This window comes from Atractosteus spatula, chromosome 8 (genome assembly GCF_055471065.1).
Source record: "Atractosteus spatula isolate fAtrSpa1 chromosome 8, fAtrSpa1.hap1, whole genome shotgun sequence".
Classification (NCBI taxonomy): domain Eukaryota; kingdom Metazoa; phylum Chordata; class Actinopteri; order Semionotiformes; family Lepisosteidae; genus Atractosteus; species Atractosteus spatula.
Genome location: NC_142713.1, coordinates 38337115 through 38362453, shown reverse-complemented (window position 1 = coordinate 38362453; position 25339 = coordinate 38337115). Strand labels below are relative to the sequence as shown.

General features: G+C 35.6%; 1 protein-coding gene across 3 annotated transcripts in view; it reads right to left on the bottom strand.

Moving 5' to 3' along the window:
* The window catches only part of foxp2 (forkhead box P2), a 195771-nt gene that overhangs the window by 57592 nt on the left and 112840 nt on the right, over positions 1–25339 (bottom strand). For all 3 annotated transcript variants that reach the window (XM_088923349.1, XM_088923351.1, XM_088923350.1), the window contains one exon: positions 4356–4445. In XM_088923349.1, coding sequence (XP_088779475.1) covers positions 4356–4445 — 90 coding nt within the window. The remainder of the gene's footprint in view (positions 1–4355; positions 4446–25339) is intronic.

Genomic DNA, 25339 nt, shown 5'->3' with positions numbered 1-25339 from the left:
CAATTTATGCTTCTAAAGTCATGGTCAGCATTTTTGTACTGTGCTGTAAACTTGTTCTGTGCCTAGTCACATTATTTTATAGCGTTTTCATAGCGTTATCAAATCTGGTGGCGCTGTGTTAGTTTCCTGACTCCCATGTCACATGGTCTGTGATTGTAACCTGTAATACCGGTTTAATTCGTCACAGCCAGCACTCCGGTTGTAAAGTAGAAGCAGGCGAGATTTCCAGCGAAAAACACCTCCCCCTTCTTCAGGTGTGAGGGTCTTCTGCTCAGAATGAAACGCTAAAATGTAATGTAGGCTCTGAATGGGTTCTGACTTGCTTTAACAAAATATGTTTACAAATCCTTTCACCTGGCATTTTCGTAGTTAGAAATTATGGAACGCTCTGTTAAAAGCAAGGGAGTTTTTATGTCCGTTGCAGTTCTTTTGCAACATGAATATAATTATATCGTTATTAATTTCTTGAGATACGCGATTCCATATTATATTCCCTTTTAATCAAATTCTAAAAGTATGCTTGTTGACTCCGGTATCGCGTTAGTTAAAGACTTCGATGCTTAAAATGTTTAGGAGAAATGGAATACTGGTGTGTATGTTTTCTTTAAAGTACCGAGACCAGCCATATACTGTATGTTTAAGTTCCAAAATTAATATCGTTTATGGACTTCACACGCGTTGCAGTATGCTCCTATTCTTTTTATGCTCAGGCACTAAGTAAAAGGAGATGCTTCATATTGCTTGACTAATTTTAAAAACTAAGTTAGAAATGCAGACGCTCCCTCGGTGCGCTGCTCTGGTGCGCCGGCTCTTACACAGTGCCTGTCTGCCGTAAGCGTTACAATATACATACCCAACACTGCTTGTACCCATCTGTCATGCAAATAAAACACCTTGAATTGAATTGAATTGAGGGGAGAGGGGGGAATACTAAAGGCAATACTGGCTCAATACCCTCGATGGGCTTTGACGTGCTAATGCGTTGGTTTAACAGTCCGGGTGTGGCAGGCTTCCAATGTCAACTCGACTCGATTGGAAGACAATGAACGTATTTTGTGATATTTAGAAATATAAATTTGTTTGGTGCGAGTGAGGTTTTATTTAATCTCTGACCAAGGGAAACGTTTCATTTTTTCAAAGAAATGTTTGTTAAAAAATAAAGTCATAGTTCTATGGGATTCAATCACAGACCATGTGACAAGGGAGTCAGGAAACTACTCTAACACACAGCGCCACCGGATTTAATAACGCAATAAAAACGCTATAAAATAATGTGACTAGGCACAGAAAAAGTTTACAGCACAGTACAATAATAAATGCTGACCATGACTTTAGAAGCATAAATTACCTTACACTCAATTTAAACACAAGCTGTCTTTCTGTATGAACCTCTAAGCTGGTTCATACAGAAAATGTAGAAATGCATTAGCCTGATTATGATTAAAAAACACATAATTAAACACGCGTTTGCGATTTAAATCAGAACACGATTTAAATCAATATAAATGTTTATATTGTAACGCATACTGTCCAGCCTCCATTTCTCTATAAAAATTTACTCTGTTGCACACACACACACAATAGAAGGAGGAACCGCTGTCAGAAGGGAAGATATGTTCAAAATATCGCAAATATCGTTCATGTTGCGATATTTTGAAATATAAAAGTCAATTTATTGTCCATAATATCGCTATTCTATTTTTTCGAAGAAATGTTTGTTAAAAGAAAAGTCCGGCACCAGCTGGATTCGATCACACAACCTCCCAGTTGCTAGTCACGCACCTAGACCAGTCGGCTAGAAGACAGCTCGCATGAACAGGCAGGCGAAAAAGCCCTACACAGCCCTGTCGCAGCACACGAATACCGTTATTAAATTCTTTAGATACGCGATTCCATATTATATTCCCTTTTAATCAAATTCTAAAAGTATGCTTGTTGACTCCGGTATCATGTTAGTTAAAGACTTCAAAGCTTAAAATGTTTAGGGAGAAATGGAATACTGGTGTGTATTTTTTTCTTTAAAGTACCAAGACCAGCTACAGTATATACTGTATGTTTATGTTCCAAAATTAATATCGTTTATGGCCTTCACACGCGTTACAGTATGCTCCTATTCTTTTTATGCTCAGCTACTAAGATTTCCCTTCAGTGGTAAAATTCAATATCTACAACGGGCACAGCAAAGACGTTTTTACTGTAAGTCTTTCTACGACAGACCAACGGACCACGAGTGCCCCTGTCGGTCAACCAATCACGTACTGCGGTGCCACGCGTCATCTTGCGTCATACTGAGCGACGTCACCTGCGGTACGTGTCTGTGACGCGCACTTTGAATGGCTGCATCTGTAGGTACTGTGCTATTTAGATATATACAGTACTCATTAGATGAGACTAAATCATTTTTTGACTGTAAAAATTTTCATTGGGAAGATGTTGAAGAGTACAAAAGGTGTCTGTAATCTTAGTTTGACCTTTGCCTTTTCTGCTTTTTAAGGTTTATACCTAACACATTTATCCTGACTGCTGATGAACATCTTTAAAATTGTGTCAGCTACATTCCTTTTGACATGAAAATAAAGTATTGCCATTAAATGAATGTGAATGTCTATTAAATGAAAGATTAAAGGTTAATATCAATATTACTTGCCTGTTATGTAGTCACTGGTTACTGGAGGTTAACGTTTTTGGCTCATGATATGTTTTCCAATGTACAGTAAGTACTTAGGGCTTAACATTTTTATTTTAACTAATTACTTTTTTAAAAACAAAAAATCAGCTTGGTGATATATTTATGACACAAAAAAAGTATATTACTGATTTGCGATATCAGCTTTCAAGATCAAGACATTCTAAAAGAAAATGCTGGTAATACAGGGACTTAAAGCTTAACATATTTGCAATTATGTGAAAGAAAATGAAGATGTTCTCTATGATGTGACACTGGGGGCTGTTCTTGGCCAGTAGTACAACCTTTTTAAAATGTGACTGCGTAGGTTCTGGTTCCCAATCTGACTATTAACACTCTTGATTTAAATTAAAACATAAATGACGTTTTTTTTTTTGTTGTTCAGAAGTTCTTTTTTTCCCATTGACGGAAAGTTCCATCCACCCATTCTCCAACCTCTTTATTCAATACAATGTTGGAGCCTATCCTGGCATGTAACAGGCACAAAGCAGGGTACACCCTGGATGGGATGCCAGTCCATCGTAGGGCACACACAGACACAAATACACACACACTCACACCAGGGCAATTTTCTTAGAACCCAATTAACCTACTAGTATGTGTTTGGATAGCAGAAGGAAACCAGGGTACCTGGAGAAACTGAGAAAACCTTTTGATATTAGTACTGCGATACTGAAAGTTGATCATTTTTATATATTATTTCTTGCTTAGAAACAGTGCTTAATTTGTAATTAAAAAGTGCTGTAGTTCATGCAATGATTTAAAGTTATTACCACTTTAAATGTGCACTTGTTATTATTGTCATGACCACTTCGCCTGGAATTTGTAGTAGAATTAAATGTCGGTGATTATTTTTAAAACAGATCCTTATATTTCTGCATTTTATGTTAATTATTTTATTTTACCAGGTAAGTAAATTAAGAAACACATTCTAGGTTATAATGATGGCCCAGAGAAATTTATGTAGGATGAGGCATTACCTGAGTGAAGTACCCATGCTGAGGGGAATAGCAGTAGTGTTCCACCGCGGTTTTGAACCCACTACTCTCTGGTCTGAAGGCCTGAGTACTAAACACTCCTCCATGCTTCTATCATTCAAGAGATCTCCTGAACTGTACGCTACAAGAAGCCCTTTACCCACAATCCTCCACTTGGCAGCTCAGGTACTAACCTCAACTCATCACTTACTGTTTCTTCCTATCCTCATTCACTATTTGTAATGGCTCTCTGCATATTTAAAGCAGCCAAAATCATATTTTTAAAAAATCCATGTCATGAACAGCACCTATACAATTTGTAAAATAAATACAGTTTAAAAACTAAAGTTTCAGAGCCACAGTTTTAATGGTTCCTCTTTCTATGTGTCTGAGGTAGATTCTCTTAGTGCAGAACAGACTTAATAAACACAAACCTACAGGCTCAAATGCCAGTTAGAGGCTTTGCTGTCAGTTACATCAAAAACCTATTTAATACTGCAGGTCCTTTCAGAAAAAAAAACTGAATTTATCTGTTGTGTCAAACATAAAGCACTTTTGAGTTTTACCTAAAACTGCTTGTTTGAACACCATTTAATTTAAAGGCAGAACTTTTAAATTCTTAGAAGACTAAAGTACCATTACCCACAGACTGAAGGAAAGCAGCAGCGAATATGCAGCTCACAGATGCTCACCTGCAGTGGACGCTGCTTGTCGTTATTCTTTGGAGATTTCAATCCACTGCTTTGCTGTTGTAAAAGTAATTGTCTTGCTGCTTGTAGTGCCTGTGAAGAAAAGAAGCACTGTAAAGTTTTCTCCTCTGATTTAATCTCTTCTTCATCAAAACATCCAAAAGGAATGGCACAAAATCTTCAATTCTTGAAATATTTTAGTGATTACCTCTGTGGCAAGGTTAACATAAATCTGTTTCTGCTCAATATTCTGGCACTTTTACAATAATTGATATAGCTATAATCAAAGATAAATACAGTTAGTTTGCCTAAAGCACTCTTGAAGGGAAAAAAAATCACCGCATCAGCAGTGTTGACCCGTCTAGTGTGTGCTCAACTGAAATGCCCACTTCTCTGTAAATTACCAGGTCATTTGCATATTCATAATATCAATTTGAAGTAGAAGCAGAAGATTTGAAGTGTTACCAGAAGCTGTAATTAAATTTGACAAATCAACATCAGATTATCTTAGAAGTGAATTAACTAGGATTTTACACCACAGATCTGAAGTGCTTTACTTACAAAGCTACAAGTTGAACCGTTATTCTAACAGAAGAAGTTTACTTTCTGTGTCAAGTGAAAGTGGACACCTTGGGTTAAAATGTTTTCTGGATCAAAAAGTAAAAAATAATAATCTAGCTAATCAACTCTCAGTTACATGACTTTCTGATCTAACAAAAGATTTCTGAAACTTGGACACATTGAATGTACATCAGTTTTCTTTATAGCTTTATTATGCATAATATTTTAAATAGCTCACAAATGGGGAAATTTAATAACAAGAGTTAGATGTTCAAAACTGGTATCCCCAATTATTCTGAACTTATTTAAAAACCACAAAAAGAAAAGAGTTCAAATGATACTGTTACAGATGTAAATATTGGCACCTTTCATCTCCAATGTTAAGTGCTCAGTTTCATCAATCTTGTTTAACAATAGTTACTGGATTTCTCCAAGATCTCTTCTAGGCTTACCGAAAGTCCAATCATTCTAGTATTTTAGGATTTCTAGTGAATTAACCAAATTAAGACACAGGATGTACATACGTATTTCTGCAACTCTATGTCATAACAGAGTGCATGAACACATTTGTTTACATCTGTATATTTACACACAGACATCAGTATGCAAATGAGCTGTGACACATATTTCTTGCACTTTACACTGACATAAACTGATGTAGAGCACAGCACTGGACTAAAATATTGTCTTATGCACTTACCAATGTCAGGCTAAATCTTAGTTTGTGCTCAGTTTAGTCTTTTTTTGACTAAAATAAAAGGCAACTCTAGCACACTGAAGCAATCAATGAAATTAAGATTTCCTTAATTTTCAGTTAGGGAGGTTAGGATTTGTGCGCACAGCAAATCAGAATTAGAATGCCCTTTTAATGTCTTCAATTTATTTATACACAGTATGTTTATTTTTAGGTCTAGGGATGGAAACAGTGATGTTTGACCACAAGACATACAATTAACATAACACTTGGGATTATTGGGATGTAAGTTGTTGTTTACATCCTTTCAGGAGAAAGGGCTGTTGGCTTTCTGGGTTCCTCTGCTTTTTCAACACAGTGCTGCTGTTACTAAGGTAGAGCAATCCATGTAGCATAATGAAAAACATTTATATTAATCTAAGGCTCTGCTCTACGGAGAGGGTGAAAACAGATGGCTATCAATGAATAAACTGATCCAGACCTTAAGTGTTAGTCCCTTAATAACGTAGAACAGTTAATACAAAAATACAGATTTTTACAAAAACAGTCTAACGAAAACCAATACTACATTTCTTATTACACTAATTGTAACCAGAAAACACATACAAAGTTGATTATTAACATAAACCTATTCACTAAATGCCTGTGTACTGTTAAAAACCAGCTGATTTCGTTTCTGTAAATACATTAATATTTGCACTTCTGTCACAGTTCCTCAAGGGTGAAGCTTTGCAACTCAAAGCTGTTTAAAAGTTCATCCTAAGTTATTAGCACATTATAAAACACACATTTTGTTAAAAGTGATCTTGGGAACTTCCTGGGACATTGAAGTTATGACATTTGTTTAAAATAAATCAATTTTTCTCCTGAAAATCATGGACAATGTGATGCCATTTGAGATGGACAGCAGCACAAATGCCAAGACTATAATTTTGAGAATGCATAAATCAAGTAAAGGAAAAAAAACTGGAATGATGCCTGAGGTCCCACTGTCAAATATGCACATTATGGAAGAACAACTTCACAGTCAATTAAGTCCACTGCCATACATTATTGCTCTAGCAAGCAAATAAGTTGAAGAAATTCAGGACAGTTGAACAAAGTGTTTTGAATATGCTGTCCATAACTGTGGGAGCACAAAACAAAAACAACAACTTCACTGGTATTTCTTTGTAAAAAAAAAAACACTTCAGATGGAGAAAGTCACTTTTTTATTAGAATCAAGGGGTAGTTTTTTTCTGGTATCTCCAGTATCCATGACAACAGTTGCTTTGACAGGATGTGCATATGGCATTACACTGCCAGCTGGTGTGAACAATGTTTGAACTACTACATTGAGATGCTGAGCAAACAGAAAAAAGTTGCCACGTCTTAACCCTCAGGGAAGGCAGTCATCCCCTGATCAATTATAAAAAGACAGAGAGAGGGCTGCTACAGTCTGGCTCCAAGCAAGTTTTCTGAGGAGGCAGGCAGACATTGAAAACCAAAGTAAACAAACTGAATGCAGTGGCACTGTGTCCTAACAACATTGATTTGTCTCCCCAGAAAAGGATCTGGTACCAGTTTGCAAAGCACAGCCTTAACTTTAGGAAACACTTCAGAAACACAGCCCTTTATTATCCCTGCATTAATGTTAAGTAGTTCTAGTGTGAACAAAACACTTATAGTTACATAATGGCACATTATTAAAAAGGCAATCCCTTGAATCCAAAACAAAAATCAAATGATAATGTATTCAAAGTATTAGTTTTTAAGGATCTATTAGGTAAAACTGTTTAAATGTAAAATATTGAAAACCTTTTGTTTATTGAACTGTATGGAGCAACAGAAGCTAGAGCTGTTCAATTATTACAAAAACTGCCAAACTGTCCTTTGGTTTCTGATGATCTACACACAGCAATGACATAAAATACATATACCACAAAGCAGAAGCCCGCAGACAAAAAAGTGATTAAATTCTACAAAGAAGATTAAAATATTTCTTGAACAAATAAGCGTAGCAAGAATATAGTTCATTTATGCTGAATATTCTCCTCTTCAACAGAGCCTTAACCTGTAACAAAAACTGTTTCAGTTATAAAAATGAATCACACTTCAACAGCTACTTGTGGCCTTCTGATTAGAAACCTTTTTTTTCACATTTCTATTTATTTTTGAGAAATTGACATTTTCAAACTAACTCTGTTAAAGAAATGAAGCATTCCTAAACAAAACAAAGTTATATAACAATACAAAAATGTATTACCCCATTAAAACACACTATGGATGTACATATGTATTAATATTTACTCTAAGACCAGACTGAAATTTAGATATATATCTTAATTTACTATAGTAGTTCATATAGTAGTAGGTGGGTAGCTGCGACAGCATGCGTAGTCTGCAAAGGAACAAGTAATACGTTTATTTCATGCTGAAAAGAGAAGAGAGAGAAAACAATGTTTCGGCTGTGAAGCCTTCTACACTCGCCATATAACCTTATGGAATCACTAACCATGAACTTAAAATTAGTGTTTTGATTGTAGTGACAACTTTTTAACAGCATTATCCTGACTTGTATCCTTAACTTGTAGAAAACCCTGACTTTCTATGTTATTGAATTCTAACAGAAATTGCTGTTTTTTTTTGGTTGCCAGATTCATATGACCCTTTCTCTTTCTTCACAACAAGGTAAATACTACTGTCGCTAATAAGGTTATACATCCATGGTTACAGTACACTGCAGAAAAGTATGTTTAGACAGAATACAGTGTAACAACTCTTTCAAGCACTACAAAAACAAATGGGATGGCTAAAAGAGAAAGAAACTGTTTACGTGGAATCTTTTTTATTCTTAAATGTATCTAAATGTGTCGTGGGAATATGGAGGAAGCTAAGCAGCCATGTTGTCGAAGACAATAACCTGGCTTTCCTTCTAGAAATGGGGAGATTAAATATATTAATTAGCTAATAACTACTAAATGAACTAGATGGGCTGAATGGTCTCATTTGTAACTGTTCTTTTGTTCACTAACAACTCATGATTGCCATACGAACAGTACCAAACATACTCTAAAATCAATCTTAGTTTTTTTTAACATTTCCTTTGAAAAATGTCATTTCATAAAAAAAACATTTTCTATGAAATGTACAAAATTACTTGAAATGTTTTGCTATTTCTATTTTTAACAATTTAAGCTTTAAATGGTTAACACAAGCATTTACTGAAATGTTGAAAAAACTAAGCACAGTTGCCAAATTGAGTATGTGTTATTATATTGGATTTTATGTTTGCCATTATCTTGAACGATTCAAGGTAAATTTGGTATTTAAGCAGTTAAGCACCAACTGCCTTTAAGAATGGTTGCCTTGGAGTGGCCATACAGACACCAACATATCTGAAACAACAACAAAAGTCAAACTTTATTAGAACTTTGTTGTAATGAATAACAGAAATAGCTATTTAACCTGTCTTGATTTGCATCCTCAAAAAGGAAAAAAAAATACATCTCCACCCATTGATATCTGCAATGTATAAACAGCACAGTATGACACATTCTTGAGAGCTACAAAATATCTCTGTGTAACATAAATAACAAGGCACTCAGAAGCATATTTGATGTTGATATTCATCGCTGAGAAAAACACTGCAGCTCAGCCTTCTTATGAAAATAGATTCAGCCCAAATGGATCTTCTGTAATTGGTTTCAGATAGCGAGGTCAGAAGAAATATGATACAAGCAACTATTATGTGAAATGGGGAGAAACAAGAATGTTTACACAGGCACTCCCCGTTTACATTAATAGCAGTGCACAGCTCACTGGAGAGAGAAAGACAGAAAGCAAGGAATATGCCAACTATCCGCTTTCTCCACCTTATGTAAAGATACTAAATGAACCAACTTTTAAGACATTCCAAAGCGATAAAACAAGCATGCAACACACTTAGAGGTGATCTTTCCTTCAGTTATCGTTCAGTATAAAATTTCATTATGGTGAAAGGAAGATTCCTCTTATGTCTCTTTGTCGGTTCGGACTAAACAGCAAACCCTATACCTCACTGCACCCCAAGTACCCGCAGGTATCCTTGCCACAAAAGATTGATACGATGTCAGTTGTATAAAACATCCATAGCATTTGTATAAATAAGAACATAGCTATCCATGAAATGGAGACACTGAAACAAAGCAAAAGCTTTGTGTGTATGGTTATAAACTAGGTGTAGCAATGCTTTTATAAATATAAATGTATATTCTGAATAGTTATAATACCTAAAAGCTGGACTAATCCTACCACCTATAATATTACTAAATATTATTAAACTTCTACATATATAATGAATAACATTATGTTATTATGTACTGCACATCATATAAAACATCAATTTACCAAACAACACCTACAAATCTAAGATTTTAACTGAACAGGATAAATACATTTTCTCCAATCACAATTACCCACAAAAAGGAGATAAAAGCAGTGAACTAGCAAAATGCAATATGGTATGAAGTGATTCATTTTACATGAAAAGGGTGAGGAAACCAAAGAAGTCAGGTCTACACACATCTATACATGTCTACTGTTGTAAAATTACAGTGCCATACCCCTGATGTGCAAGCCTGCCACAATATCTTGCACACACTGCTGTTAAACAAGAACTTGTCAGCTGGAACAGTTCCAATGCTGTTGACAGGCCAGACGTGTCAGACACAAGCTTATCTCAGCGGCAGAGAGACAAAAAAAACAACACTTTATCAACTGATGTGAGTCATATGCTACACAACAAGGCATAAACAGTTTAGGCTGCAAAACAAACAAGTTGACTGGATTCAGCTTGCAACCTCCTCGTACAGATCACAAATAGGAGCACAAATGTGACATCCCCACATAATTACACAAACATGTAAAATGTTATTTTTAGCACAGAGCAGAGAAAAAAAAACATGATTACTAATTTATTTAATTTAAAAAAAAACATGAAGGTTATTTTTATGATGTAGTGTTTAAGTGATCTAATTTGTACCCTGGCTCATATTGTACTTGAATTGGCAATGGTGTATACGATCAGAAGATTGGTTGCTAACAATGGGGCCAGTTGGCCTGTCTAGGCCACTTGTTAGTCAATTGATCCTGCTGAGATCCATAAAGCCATTTCTTTATCGGCTTCAACAACATGACTGGGTGGCTTGTTCATTCTCCCACATACAGTATGAAGTATAAAGAAGTTTCTCTGGTTCTCAGTTGTAAATACACTTGTTTCACTGCTGATTCTGAAGACATCCATATAGTACACAATATTCGAAACGATTTCTTGCTAGTGCACTTTACAATTTTGACGTACTGTAACATTTCCTGATTTAAAATTGTGTACTTTTAATTACATGTCCCAACCTTTTGTTTGCCTTTACATTGCTTCTCTATATTGTCTGAAAGAAGTAAATGATGTGACAACAAAAATGTCAAAGTCTTTTTCATAAGTATGTTCTACAAGTTCAGTGTTTCCCATTTGTGATCTATAGTGTGTTTTTGCTAACCTACATGTAATACTCTGCACGTGTTCACAGTACATGTCATCTGACAAGGTGTTTATCCAGTCTTGAATTGTATCTACATCTTTCTTAAATTAATTTGCTGCTTCTACAGTGTTGCCAATGCTCCTATTTGAGTTTAACTCCAAACTTGAATACTAACCATCCCAGAATTTACATAAGCAGAAATGAAACCATAAAATGTAATTTAAATCTAGATCATCGGTAGGTATTAAAAGCCCTTAAATGACTTCTATGTTTCTGTATTCACTAAACCTGTAACTAATGATGTGATGAAACAATTGTTTACATAGAACTATTTTAACTGAAGTACTTGATGTTTGTTAAGAAAAATGGAACTGTACTAAAAACTCAATCATGCAGTCTTCCATACTTAGTTAATAATGCTACAGTACCTACCAAATTATCACCAGGATTCTCAACCCACATCTTTTTACAAGTAGCACAGAATAAGCATTGTCCTGTCAGTGGTCTTTGCTGGCACAGTAAATAGCAGAATCAATTCTCATTGAAGGTCACATCCAAACTAGTGACTTAGTTGCCCACGGAGAAGGAGATGGTTATCAACTGTGAACTGAACCACACAAAAGTCCTGATCACCACACCAAACAATAAAACATATTAATGACTATGTACCTATTCCATGTTTAGGCAAGAATATAACTAATCCATGCTGGGCATAATTAGTGACTTCATTTCTGGCTTTTGTATAGTTTTAAATCATGGATCGTTCAAGTTTTGTTTCTGTACACAATAAAACATTTGTTGTGAACATGCAAGTGTTTATTTTCCTCTGAAGCAATCTGAATTATTAACACCGTGAAGGCTCTGATCAAAGGAAACGCAACAGATATCCGGAATCCAAACTGTACAAAGAAAAATAACATTGTGTACTGGTTACATAATAATTACAACCGATTATAAACACACTATACTAGCATTTTTTTCTAAGGTTCTTATTATGAACATTGCTATTTATAACTCTGAGAATCAACAGACTGTCATGTAAAAGCACCCACAGAGAAAAGGCTTCAGTCAAGTTCCCAGCAAGAATTGAGTAGGAACTAACCAGAAGGAACAATGGCCTTCTGTGTGCTTCTCCAACTGGAGCCATGACTGAGCGCAGGAAAAGAGTTTCACTCACGTTGTTTATTGATTTTCTAGATTAAGAATCCCAGGGAGAGAATTGTAACAGACAACCATAAAATTATTTTTGGTGTGCTTATTTGCCTTTCCCTTGCATCTATTTGGCCTGTGCCTGTAGACAATTATGCTTTCCAGCCTAGACTCAGGTGCTAATAATGAAGGACAAATAGAATCATATGTGTAAACTTCCCCTTCTGATGAAAATTTATATTAACTTTCTGCCACTGTAAACAGAACTGCATAGCTCAGCCTCCCTGATGAATTGGTGATGAATTCAGTCATTTATATCCCAGGAATCTGTGCATTTATGGGAAAAGATGAAAACCGTCTGTATTGTGTAACCTTGCACTTTTTCAACAAGAAAAAGAAAACACCAGGCTGTTTAGTTCATCACTTAAAGTGTGTAAATTTCAGTTCAAATACCAGATTTCTGCATACCTCTGTCAGTCCCAACAGGAGGGATCTGTGCCAGTATAAACAAGTGAAACAGAGCAGGGTGCTGTGTTATCGCTACAACTGCAAAGTTATACACTTTCAGCCTCCTATAAAAATTGTTATGAATATTTTTACAATACAAGAGAATCTTTGTTATACAGCATGAAGGATAGTTTGACAGTTTGGCAGCTGTGGGAGGGAATGAAGTAACCAAGGTCCGATAACAACCCGGTAAAGAAACCTGGTGAAGCAAAAACCCGTGGCGATGAAAGTTGTTTTGTTCTCTGGGTTCAAATATTCGAAAAGCAGCTTCAATCTGCAAACGACTCTGGGCTAAATCAATCCAATTAATGGCACCCACTCTTTTGCAAAAATCTCAATCTCGGCGAACTCATCAGTAATTCAAGAAATTAGAGCCAGTAAACAAGTGACTCACAGCAGGCAAACAAGGTGCCCTTCAGAAGTCTCCTGCATCATGCCTCCTAATTAAACTGAAACGTGAATGGGCAATTGTTTTTTGATTTGATTGTTTGAACAGTTACTTCTTCACTGTGGAATCCAGTGCTCAGGCAGCTTATTTGTACACAACAAAGACACTGAACACCAGGCAGTGAATACTGTGCAAGATTCAAAGCAATGCCAAGAAACCCGTAACAGCCTCTCTGTTCATTACCTCATAGTGTAAGTGTCTAACAAGAAATAGTAGGGAGAAATACTTGTTAGATATTAATAATGTTAAATTTCCCCAAGAAAATTACGTGAGACAAGAGATTACTGACTCTGACAACAGGTATACAATACTTCCAACAATTTTAAAACTAAAAATAAACATTTCCTACCCAACTATCTATTCTGATGTTGGGTACAAAAATGTACCTGGTCACATTATTTAACACTTTACTAGAAGTTTTTTTGGACAGACTTTCTTTTCGTGCAGATTCAAAAACTGATTATCAGTCCCAGAGCTTCTCTTCTAAGTTCCTTCAGTAACGTATTTCAATTGAGCCATGTTCTTTGCACCAGCAAAAACACTCAGCTCTGCATCTTACTGGGTATAAAAAACGGGGGATTCACTTGGCCATTCAAGTCCTATCATCTTTTTCTTCTTCAAGAAACTTCTTTACGTCCTTAGATGTGAAATGCGTACTACAATGTTTATTAATTTGGTTTTAATAAACAAAGTCTGTTTTTTAGCCTTACCATAGCAAACATTACTTGTACAGGCTCAGCCAGTCCGGGCCCAAGGTTTTAAAATTGCATTAATCATAGTAATGACATCCAAGTGTCCTTCATCACCTCTTTCAACATCAGTTAATGTCAATTCCAGTTGCCTATGTGTACGAGATATTACCTGTGAAATCTCATCTCATTTGATTTTTTTGTTATTCACTGAAGGGTAAGAAAAACTCACTTTTAGAACTTTTGTCAAAGTTTTTTTTTTCTCGTCACAGGTATATAAGAGAGAAGTCAATATGCAAGTAGCCAATTCCTTTTTATTAGTTATGGTTTTGTACCCTGTTTTGACATAAGAAAACCTTAGCTAATGATGGTATTAATCTGATCTGTCTCATTTTCAAAAATATTATCACATTTCCTCTGATAAAAAAAATTAAATATATACATATATATGCCACAGGTGATTGTGTCGACCCTCTATTTTATACAATGGTATTTCAATCAATAATTGATTCATTTACTATATATAGAAATGTAAAATAACATAACAATAATAACACCATGGTAAAAATCACTTTTCCACGAAGTCCACAAAACCGCTACCTTAAACGTGTCCCAATGTGAAACAAATGCATCACATCTAGGGCTGTAGAATTCATGCTTAACTCCAGACGTATGTCAAGACCTAACTGCCTTCTGCACTGTTCTGTCAGTTGTAAACCATCTGCAAGGGCATTTTTAAGGGACCAAAAACACAAAAATTGCTGGGCGATGGTCATGGATGAAACTGGCAGGGTGCAGCCTGGAAATGCCATGTGGCAGGATGACACCTTGATACCACAACCCAGTTTGTTTTCAACAACTCGCCTTTTGTAAACCAACATTTGAACTTTGTTTTTTATGTTTTTGGTCCCTTAAAAATATACCTAACTTGCAGCAAGGCCAGCGGTCTTTAAACAGACCTGGAATTATGTTGCACAGGTGGCACACTTCTATGGACTGCATACGAGGCAGCTGAAGATGACCAATTCGGACCCGTGTACATTTCCTTATTGTTACCACAGTTTAATCAAACTGCCTTGTTGGACATTATAGTACTTAGTTGTTGGGATGCACCAATATGGAATTTCAGTGCTGATAACAATAACTGAAAATTAACAACTTGTTGTGGCCAATACAGATACCGATAACCGAAAATTTTACTTTTTTGCATTTTAAAACAAGTTCACACTATAATCCACAGTTGATGTGTATGAGGGTAAGAAAGCTAAAACTCTGTAAAGCTTAGCATACTCATCGGACTAAGGTCAGAAGTCCATATGTCTGTTGCGAAGCTAATGTCTCCGACGTTGATTCTTTGATCAGGTGGTGTATGTGTGTGGCGACAACATCATACAGAGCCGGCAAGGGAACATCAGAAAAGTAGCAGTGGCTTGGGAGAGTATAACGGGGCTCCAAATGCTCAATAAGTTGACAGAATCCTCGATCCTCCACGGTCGAGAAGGGTTGGTCATCAAGTGCCATAAACTCCATGATTTTGTCAGTGATTGCTTTAGCCTTCGGACTGTCCTTGGCCAATTTTCTGCAATTTTCAAATGCCTGTTGGATAGGCATCACTGCACTTGTTACTGTTTTTGTTTTCTTGGTAATGTAGCTGCCTCATATTCTTTAAATAAATCATTGGAATGATGAGTTTTCAAATGACTAATTAGATTAGTGGTACTGAAACTCTTCCTCCTCGCTGTACTTCACCTGAACATTTGTTGCAAATTGCAATTCTGTTGTCCTCTGCTGAAATGGTGAAAAACATCCACACCGCCGACATTTTCACTCTGCGGCAACGGTACTGTACCCAGTCTAGTGCGTCAGTGTACTCACATAAAACAAACTAGTTGCGCAAACAAAAATAGGACGTCGCATTATCAGTTGGAATTATCGGCTGTAATTCTAATATCGGAACGATAATAATAATTACATTTTCCTATTTATCGGAGAATAATATATCGGCTTCCAATACATTGTGCACCCCTACTTACAGAAACGTATCTTGCATCAAAGAAGCTATGTTTTTGAGAGAAACTTACAAAACATACAAACAATATAAGTAAACATTAAATAACAGAGATCTACCCAGACATACAGCAATGAGACTTCACATACAGAGACAAGTGAAAGATGAAGCCCAGAAGCACTATGACTCTTAACTTTTCTGAGAGCCTATAAAGTGCCACAGTTTCACAATGTCTCCTAGAATACAGTACAAACCAGGATCTGCATCTGCCAGTAGGTGGTTAGTAATACAGTCAGCAGCTGCAGCACTGAACACATTGAGGTAAACCTGGATCTGCAGTAGTGAAGCAATTTAAACCAAACACTTCTGAAGCAGAAACATAGCTGTGCATAATCACTTTAATGATGACTCATCTTAATTTAAAAACATGTTCAAAAATGAATCAACGCCGATTGTTAACTGTATGGATATAGGCAAATCAGAACACGTGACTTAAAAATGTATTTTTCCAAATGAACTTTATGATCTTATAAATGTGAGGCTAAAAAAGTGTTCGTATGGATTTGCACTCCTGTTTTGATGCAGTTCTTTCCTTTTAATGCAATCAATTTCATAATAAATTACAAATAATTCGTTGTGCACAATCATTTCCCTTTACTACAGAACACATGCCATTGACAGAATTCAACATATTGTGTCAAACAGTTCTAATATGTATGACAGCATCAAAATCCCTTCATATATGGCAATGCTATGCCTATGAACTACACTGCGTTCCTCTGGAACACAGAAGTCAACAGCCTAAGAAAGAGAAAGACCCTAGTCTTGCCCTTCTGCACCTCTGGAAGGCAGCAATTAGATAATCAATTCTTAGGTGCATATTTTATCTATACCACACACTGGATGCAATAACAGTAGGTCAATAGTGTATGTCTGTGTCTTGAAGGCTTGGGTCTGTGGTTATAGAATTACACACGTGTTCAATAAAATGCCACCATGAGATTTAGGAATTACTGATTTCCCCCAACCTTAATTGCCCAAAGGCACTCAGCAGCAATGAAATGCACACCGTTAAAAAAACATATTGTTTTTTTATTCTGTTACTTTGATTCATTTGTTTTCCAACGCCAGACACATAAGACACTTATATTTAAGACGAAACATCTTAACAGACAGAGACATAGAAGAGACAGATTTCACAAAGCAATAACTACTTAAATTTCTTCAAACCAACTACGGCACTTGGATCCACCAGCATTATTGGTTTGGGAGCAAAAAAAAAACCAGACTAAGACAGCAAACAATAATACAGCAAAAATGATATTGTTTGTATATCTGACCAACAGAAAGTAATATAGTAGGTAACCAAAAGCAAGTTGAAAACTGGACCTTCTGCTACCATCATTTTCCTGCACTATTACATTCTTCTGTATCTGCTGTCCATCCACAGCGGTGATGGATCTTTTAACCAAACACCTGGAATGCTCAGCTTCACCAAAGATCAGAGGGTGTTAATAGATACTACATTTGTTACTGTAGGAACAATGTATCTTAGTCTATGTTTCACTGCTTATGAGGCTGCATAGCCAGGCATGATCCACTTTATCTCTAAGTTGTCTGCAAGTATTCCAATTATACTATGTGCATGACCTTTTAGTAAGCTATAGAAGATACAGTTATCTTCTCCTCTGACATGCAGCATCTATCAATCAACATTTTTTCTGCAATTTATTTAAGGCAAAAAGCAGCTCCTGAGGCTAGTGAACCGCAACACTATCCCAGTGAATTTGATTAAGAAGAGCTGTGCATGGCTTAGGTGAGAAATGAGAGATGCAGAGCGCCGCTGATAAAGACGTTAAAGAACTAGAAGGTGCACCTCAAAAAAGTCAAATGTGTATTTTTTCTTTTGCATAAAAATGTAAGGCTGACTGACCAGAGTCAGGTTTCATAAACAAAATCATTCTACCATAATGCTGTATAGTATTTTAATAATAGCTCAGCGTGAAAAGAGTCATAGCCCTTTAGTTACATTTTTTCTTTCCCAAGGGCTAATCTACATCTCTCATTGAATCAAGAATGTAAATTCAGTAGAAATGCTTCTTTTTCAATTTCATGCTGAAGTAGCTCAAGTTAGTGGATGTAATTTCTCCTAACAAGAAAATTTATCACTGTGCTGCTCACTTAGTTGGCCCATCTGAGAAGCGGCATTTTGCATTTTCTTTTATAAAAGGGTAAGGCTTTGATAAATGTGCCAAAAGCATGATCACTCTCATGCAATTTAGAAAAGGACAGCACAATTATACTGCTCCCAGAACACTGTAATCTTTAATTCAGATTAAAGTCTACATGAAAAAGTAATTATATATTACCCTAATCACAAACTGATACTTTTATCTGTTAAAACGAAACAATAAATAGACTGTAAATATGAACTAACATCTTTGTGTTCTGTTCCTTAGACATTCTTTGTATTACTATTACTGCTACACAGTAATAGGTGTTACACAGCAAATATAAAATAATAATCAACCAGACTGACATTTGAGGTTAAAAAAATCTTCTTATTCCTGTTTAAGACAAACATATTTTTACTGCCTCCTCATATTAGTATGACCATTGTTTTCTTCAAGAGCACTTGATTTTTTCTGAAGCTACATCGGAGTCCAATTTAATCCAATATCTGTAATTCCAAAAGCAACAAAATATAAAGCATATAAAACATATATTTAAGAAATAAAACAAAGACTGCAAAATACCAAACCATACATAATTAAAAGATGGTCCGTGACAATGTTATTTAAAAATAAAATATTAAAAGTTAGAGTAAAAATGCCCCAACATGCTCCGAGCATAGCATTTGGGCTATTCTTCAAGGTGCAGGAGGCAGGGCTCTGCACTTCAAACATGATATGCCCAGCTGGTGGTCCTTCCTTCCTGGGCCCTGATGTTCAGAGATATGAAGACAGATAAAGACATTGAACTGAAATGACAGAAGTGGAAATAGAACAAGAATGTGTCTTCAGTCCGATCACTGAATGAGCTAAAAGCACTGAGAGTGTCAAAAACCCTTAATCAAAGACTCAACCAAGTTAAGTGACATCAGGTCTTCAAAAACCCTCTTGTGTATTTAGGAGTGAGATCAGCTTATTTACTAGGTTTGTTGAAGCTCCAACAAGCAGACAGCTACAGACTGTTCTGTATTTAATCTGTTTTTTTTTTAAAGCAGCAGGCAATGGGTAAATTCTTTCTGCCTCCAACAAAACAAGCTACATTCTGTAAGACATGTGTGTGCTACTCTAGGTTGATTTTCTAGGCTCTAACCAATAAAAAAAATCCATTAATCAGGATGTGAAAATCACAGCTGGTTGAAAGTATATATTAATTCACATGTTTATGAAGACTTTGATATCAGTTAGCAACAGTGTGTCTCCAAAATTGTTTTGTTTTCCTTGTAAGTACTTCCGTTTAATTGTATAATTTCAGTGATAACTGAGACACATTCTGATAAAGACCAATAATAGGCACTTATAAAGCTGCCTTCCAAGTTTACAGACCAACATATTAGATCCACATTATGTTTGCTAAAATCCTAATTAATTTTGTAAATAATGCCTACAAAACTTAAGAGATGAAAGACACCTTCATTTAACAATCACACAAAAAGTAAAATCAGACAATCCCAGAGGGGCTCAAAGAAAGTTTTATGCATATCCCATACTCAGAAGAATCGTATTCCTCAAGAAAACTAATTATAACAATCATAATTATAAAAAACTATCATTTAGTTGGCAGTTTAGTGTGAACTAACAGCAATCTTAAAAACAAAAAAAATGTAGTATGAAGTATGGAGTACGAAGGATCGATAAAGTATTAATTCCTAAGCTTTTCTACTTAATATGATGTCTTCCAAGAACATTGTCTTGTTTCACACAGAACCTTTCAGTTAGCTGTATAAGTTATACCCAGTTTTATATAAGCATTATGATTCACAAGCTCTTGATGCAGGTTTCAGACATGAGTACACAGCTCCGAACTGACAAACATCACTAGTCTCTTTAAACTGTACCTTGCAGACACTGAGGTTAATGACAATCAAATTCAAGAAGATACATTTAAAATGTATTTCATGTTTTGCCAGAACTGTGATAAGGCATGCATCTAGTGTAAAACAGCAAGTGTCTAAGAATACAATAGCATGTACTACTACTGATCAAGTCAACAGAGAACCGGTTAAGATAGTGGCAACGGAGATCCCTCATTTATCTTTAATAATGTATAGGTCACAATAGTGGAACAACACAGCAGTACACAAAATCATACTTTATAACATGTAGCTGTTGGAATCTGACAAATCTAAATCTTCAAAGTACAAATCTTAAAGCTGTTTACACAAGTACTGTTATGTCGTGTCTATGTAACTTGAAATGGTTAGAATTTTTTCTGAACTCTTCCAAACAATAACTGGTTATTAATACAAATATTAAATAATGTTGTAATTTTGCTAAAAAGCAAAAAGTGAGCACATACACGAAAAGTATATCTAGCACCTCTCTCTAAACTAAGAGGTACCATCCCCTTCAAAAGAAGAGATGCAGCTTTGATCATCAGTGTGTCCCATACTGCTTCTGTAAGTCTGCTAAACTCTCTATATGCATACAAATAATTCAAAGTATTTAACAGAACTTATAATTGAATAATTTTGATAACACAGATGCAAATGAATTATGGAATGTTAATAAAATAGATCCAGGAATACAGGAATCATTTAAATTAAAAATTAAACAATAGCTTATGTTTCATCTTTTTTAAAGGATACTGGATGTTTAATATTGTGAAATGAGCCAAGAAAGGTATTTTAAATACCACCACTAACTAAAAGGATTAACTAACCTATTCTAACAAACTTTTGCTTAAGAATTAAAAAAAAAATCAGAATATTGTCTTTTTACTGGTGTAACAACAAACTAAATAATGAGCCTTTTACAAGAGAGGTCTTTAGTGGTACTTACACAGTGGGCAGGCCAAATTCAGATTTAATGGGACAAGACTCATTCACTACACGTCAGTGCAGAGTGGGCTTAGTTGCAGATGCATCTCTTGTACTATGACTGGAAAAATGGGAGGAATGTATTCAATCAAGCAGGCTTCGCATGCAAGGACCTCAGGCCCATCCCCTACTCTCCCTGTTACAACTCTGCTCAAGAGGGTGAGCCCCTACTAACGTCCACGTTGAGAACATGTGCACCATAGCAGCAAACACTTGCATTGCCTTTTTTAGAGCTTATCTGGCAAGACATGTCAAAATATAACTCAACTGCAAGCCACTCCAATAAAAACTTTAGTATTGCAGACAGTAGATCTATCTCAATAACACTTCCACCCTCCACTTGAGCTATTTATCCTATACTGGATAATCTTCTCAGTTCACACACATTTATTAGGCTTGTTTATATTGGTGAAAAATGTGTTCTTCCATTTTTTAGCCAGCCACCCAGATCCCATTCCCAATAACAGAGAGGCCCGTCTTTCACCCCTGCCCCTTGCTCTTATTGTTGCACACAGGAATTAGAGGAACAAAGGCCAGGGGGTGCCGTCACGATTAGTGATCTTTTTAAAAGCCAGAATGCACAAACTAAGCATAAACAAACTAATCCAAAAAGAAAATGCGTTTGGCAAAGAAACGTGAGATGTCAGTGTGAAAGCACTAGGGCCTGCACAACTTTAAACAAAAAGCTTTGGTAAGTACCTTCGATAAACTGCTTTAATTCAGCTAAGATTGGCACCAATCTCCAACACATCCTCTTTTCTTTCTTGCAGCGGCTAGAGACCAGCTCAATACCCCTGAGCTGTGTGTCAAATCGTCACTAAATAAAAAAAGTTAAATTCAATACAGTTTACAAAGGTTCTGATGCTAATTAGGTCAAGAATATTTTACAGAAGATAATATTTTATATATGATGCAGATATCCAAAAAGACACAGTTAATTGCTCTTTTGCTCCTGAAAGTTGGGGAACATAAGGAGCATATGGAAATAATGATTTAAAAAAAGCAGCTATGTGTAAATACATCTTTACACAAATGTATGTAACTGAAAAGAGGGTATGGTTCTGATCTTAAAACTGCTGTCAAAACACATCAACTTAAGACTGCCTTAAAGCAAATTCTGTTAATTCTAATAAATGTCTTCAAGTCTAGGAAAGTCTAGGGTTACATAACGTTTCGTTTGGCACTGTCGTCTGTCACACTAAAATATAAAAAAAAAAACTAAATGATTGCAACAGAAAGTACTGCAGGTCCATTTTAATAATACTTCTTTTAAGGGGGCGATCATTAATATTTTTTCACGATCTGCATAAAATAAAAAAGATAACTACTTACCACTACAGTATGTGGCTGATAGATCACTGCCAGCCATTGAAAATAGTCTAAATAAAGCTCTCCAAGAAGGAACCTCCACTTAACACCTTCACATCTTCTTGAAAAAAGATGGACCACAACAAATAAAAGTTGGGATCTGTATATGGGACATTTGTTTTTAGAAAATGTTTTTGATACTGCAAATTCTATTTCACTTAAATTAACTACACTTGACAGGGATGTCTTGATGTGCCATTTCCTTATTTTGCACTGAAGAAAAATCTAAAAATACTTACCTACTCAAAAAACCAACATACACATTGATAAATCCCCGATCATTACCATTATTGATAAAACATACTGAACGTTTAAAGTCATAGCTGGATATAACCATTACCTTTTATTTATGAAATGCTCTCCCAGGCTTTGCGAAAAAGATAACTAAACAAACTGGGGTTGAAACATTGGAGTCAGATATCTTTATGGCTTCCAATCTGTCTCATAAAATAATTACACCTGTCAGCAGAATCAAATACCCTCAAACTCCAGGCAACATACGCTACTGCCATTAGCTTCTCAGTCTTGAAATATGGGTCCCCTGCTGCCATTTTGACCAGAAGTCTAATGTTACATGAAAACTGCAGAAGGAATGATGAGGCTTCAAGAACTATATATCCTTTATAATCAATTCATTCTTTACCTGGGTAACACAGAGCTATCACCATAGAGGGTGACAGTGAAACAAGTGAGCCCTAAGAGAACCTTAAATTACTACTTACACACTAGTTTAGAATAACTCACTATGACAAATAAGCTGATACTTATGCTGATAGGAATGCATAATCGTGCAACAAATGAATGTATCAAGAGCATGTTTAACTTATTATAGTACTTTAGTGTGTAATGCAGTTTAACTTTCCATAATAAATAATAAATAATACTGGAGAGCTCATATTATCTGTTTATTAGATGGAATGCAACCAAACAAGTATTGTGTAGATCAAACAAACTACACAGGTCCACAAAAACATTATATAATGTCAAGCATTAACTTCTGAAGAAAGACATTGACACTGCATAACCCTACATTTATAGGGCATTTGTAAATCATAGCCTATGTTTAAATATCACTAAAAAAATGTAATTAAAATTTACCATTAATTTTTCATTTTAAATTCCGGCTATATCAAGACATGAAGAAATATCCACAATACTAGTACTATGAAATAACATTTATTATTATTATTATTATTATTAGCCTAATAGTTAGGAAAAGAGGATTCAGAATGTACTGTTAAAATACATAGTACTGCTCAGATATTTTGAGCCTATTCCCAAGCATATCATTTGATTGATACATGTTAAAGCAAAAGTCTAGCTTTGGACGCACTTCAAACAAGGCAAATTCCACAAGAGATGAGGATATTGCCTAACACACTGCAGCAATATCACCTTTTGACCCTAGGTTTTCTGAATGTGCATCGCAAGAGGCCCCTTCCTGACACCTGCCATTTTCTAAGATTAATAAAAGCATTGCCAAAGGACAGTAGAAACACAGTTTTGCCAGTTGCCTCTTAAAACAGATATAACTTATTTTAATACTATGGAAGAAAAAAACTTAACCTTAGGCAAGTATTTGGGTTCGTGATTTGTTACTAGTCATTTAAAAAGCAGAGAGAAACTGAAATACTAGACATGCTTGTTAAATGCACAACACTCCAAAGCTGCCTTCTAGCAGATCCTGCCTCTTAGTTGTCAGCTTAAGACTATGATCATATGCATATACACAACCTTTTTTTGAGGAAAAAAATTAAGCATGAAAATCGATACTGGATCCTCACAATACCCTTCACTATTCACAGTTTTTGTTCACAGGCTTTTTTTAAAACTAAATTGTCAAACAGGAAGTAAACAAGATTGTAATTCAAAAGGAAACACACCAAAGTAAATAAGGGGCAATCATCTTCAACATAATCATCCATTTTGTTTTGCTGATGATACTGATTTAATCAGTGGCAAAAACTGAATTTTATTATTTTACACATTCCATAGAAAAACGATTGACAATCCTCTTGGAAGCCAGTGAAATATGATGAAAAAATTAACTGGTAAAAATAACTCCTGATGATGGAAGATGATCAAACACTCTAAACTACGATAAAACACTTGGACGATCATGCCCAGTTCAATTTCCAAATATTGCCTTTAAGCAATTCAACATTTTGTAAAGCAGCCTCCGAATCACACCAAGTGAAGAATACAGGAAGCATTCTTTCCTTCATTTTTAAACTCACAAAGATGGACTGTTTGTGGGAGCAAGTCAGCACACTGGGACAGAAACACAGGCAATGGTGGAGGTGGCCTTCAGAGAGATTAATAACACAAGAGCTGGAAGTAAAGTCCATAAGTTCTTCTCAAGTCTTGCACACCTTTAGTAAATGCTGTGGGATAACACTTTTTAAAAGCATTTTAAAGGAAGAACAACAGCAACCTTCAACATACTGTAGGAAGGGCCAATCATATTCTCCCAACATGCATTCAAAGATATCACCATTATGTCAGGATTAGAATGAAATGAGAAGATGTTCGTTGTCCTTGGACACAGCACATATATTTACAACTATATGCCACATAAAATAACGTCTTTCTGTAAATGCCAACATGAACGTTAACCATCTAAATGCAAAGATATTAAAATACTTTTTAGCCCATCTGCATATTAGTTCACTATCCATTTACCCTGAGCAGTCAGTAAGGACTGTAGTAGATTTAGCAGGCATAAAAGGAAATGAGTTGTGAAGCTGGCATTGATCCTGTGCTGTACTGTATTTTAGGACCAATTTGTACTCATGTCAGAAGTGCTCCCAATTACAACATTTAACCCCGTAACGCACACTAAAGCTTGTATCTTCATATAGCTTTACAAAACAAACAAAAAGAAGACAAATATTTTACTTTATCCAAAATTATAGCCTACAAACCTATGGAATACAGGGGAAACACCAAACCTATGCTCGTCACACCTATAAAATACTACATTTTACATATTTGCCAATGCATGACTGTGTCTCATCCTGA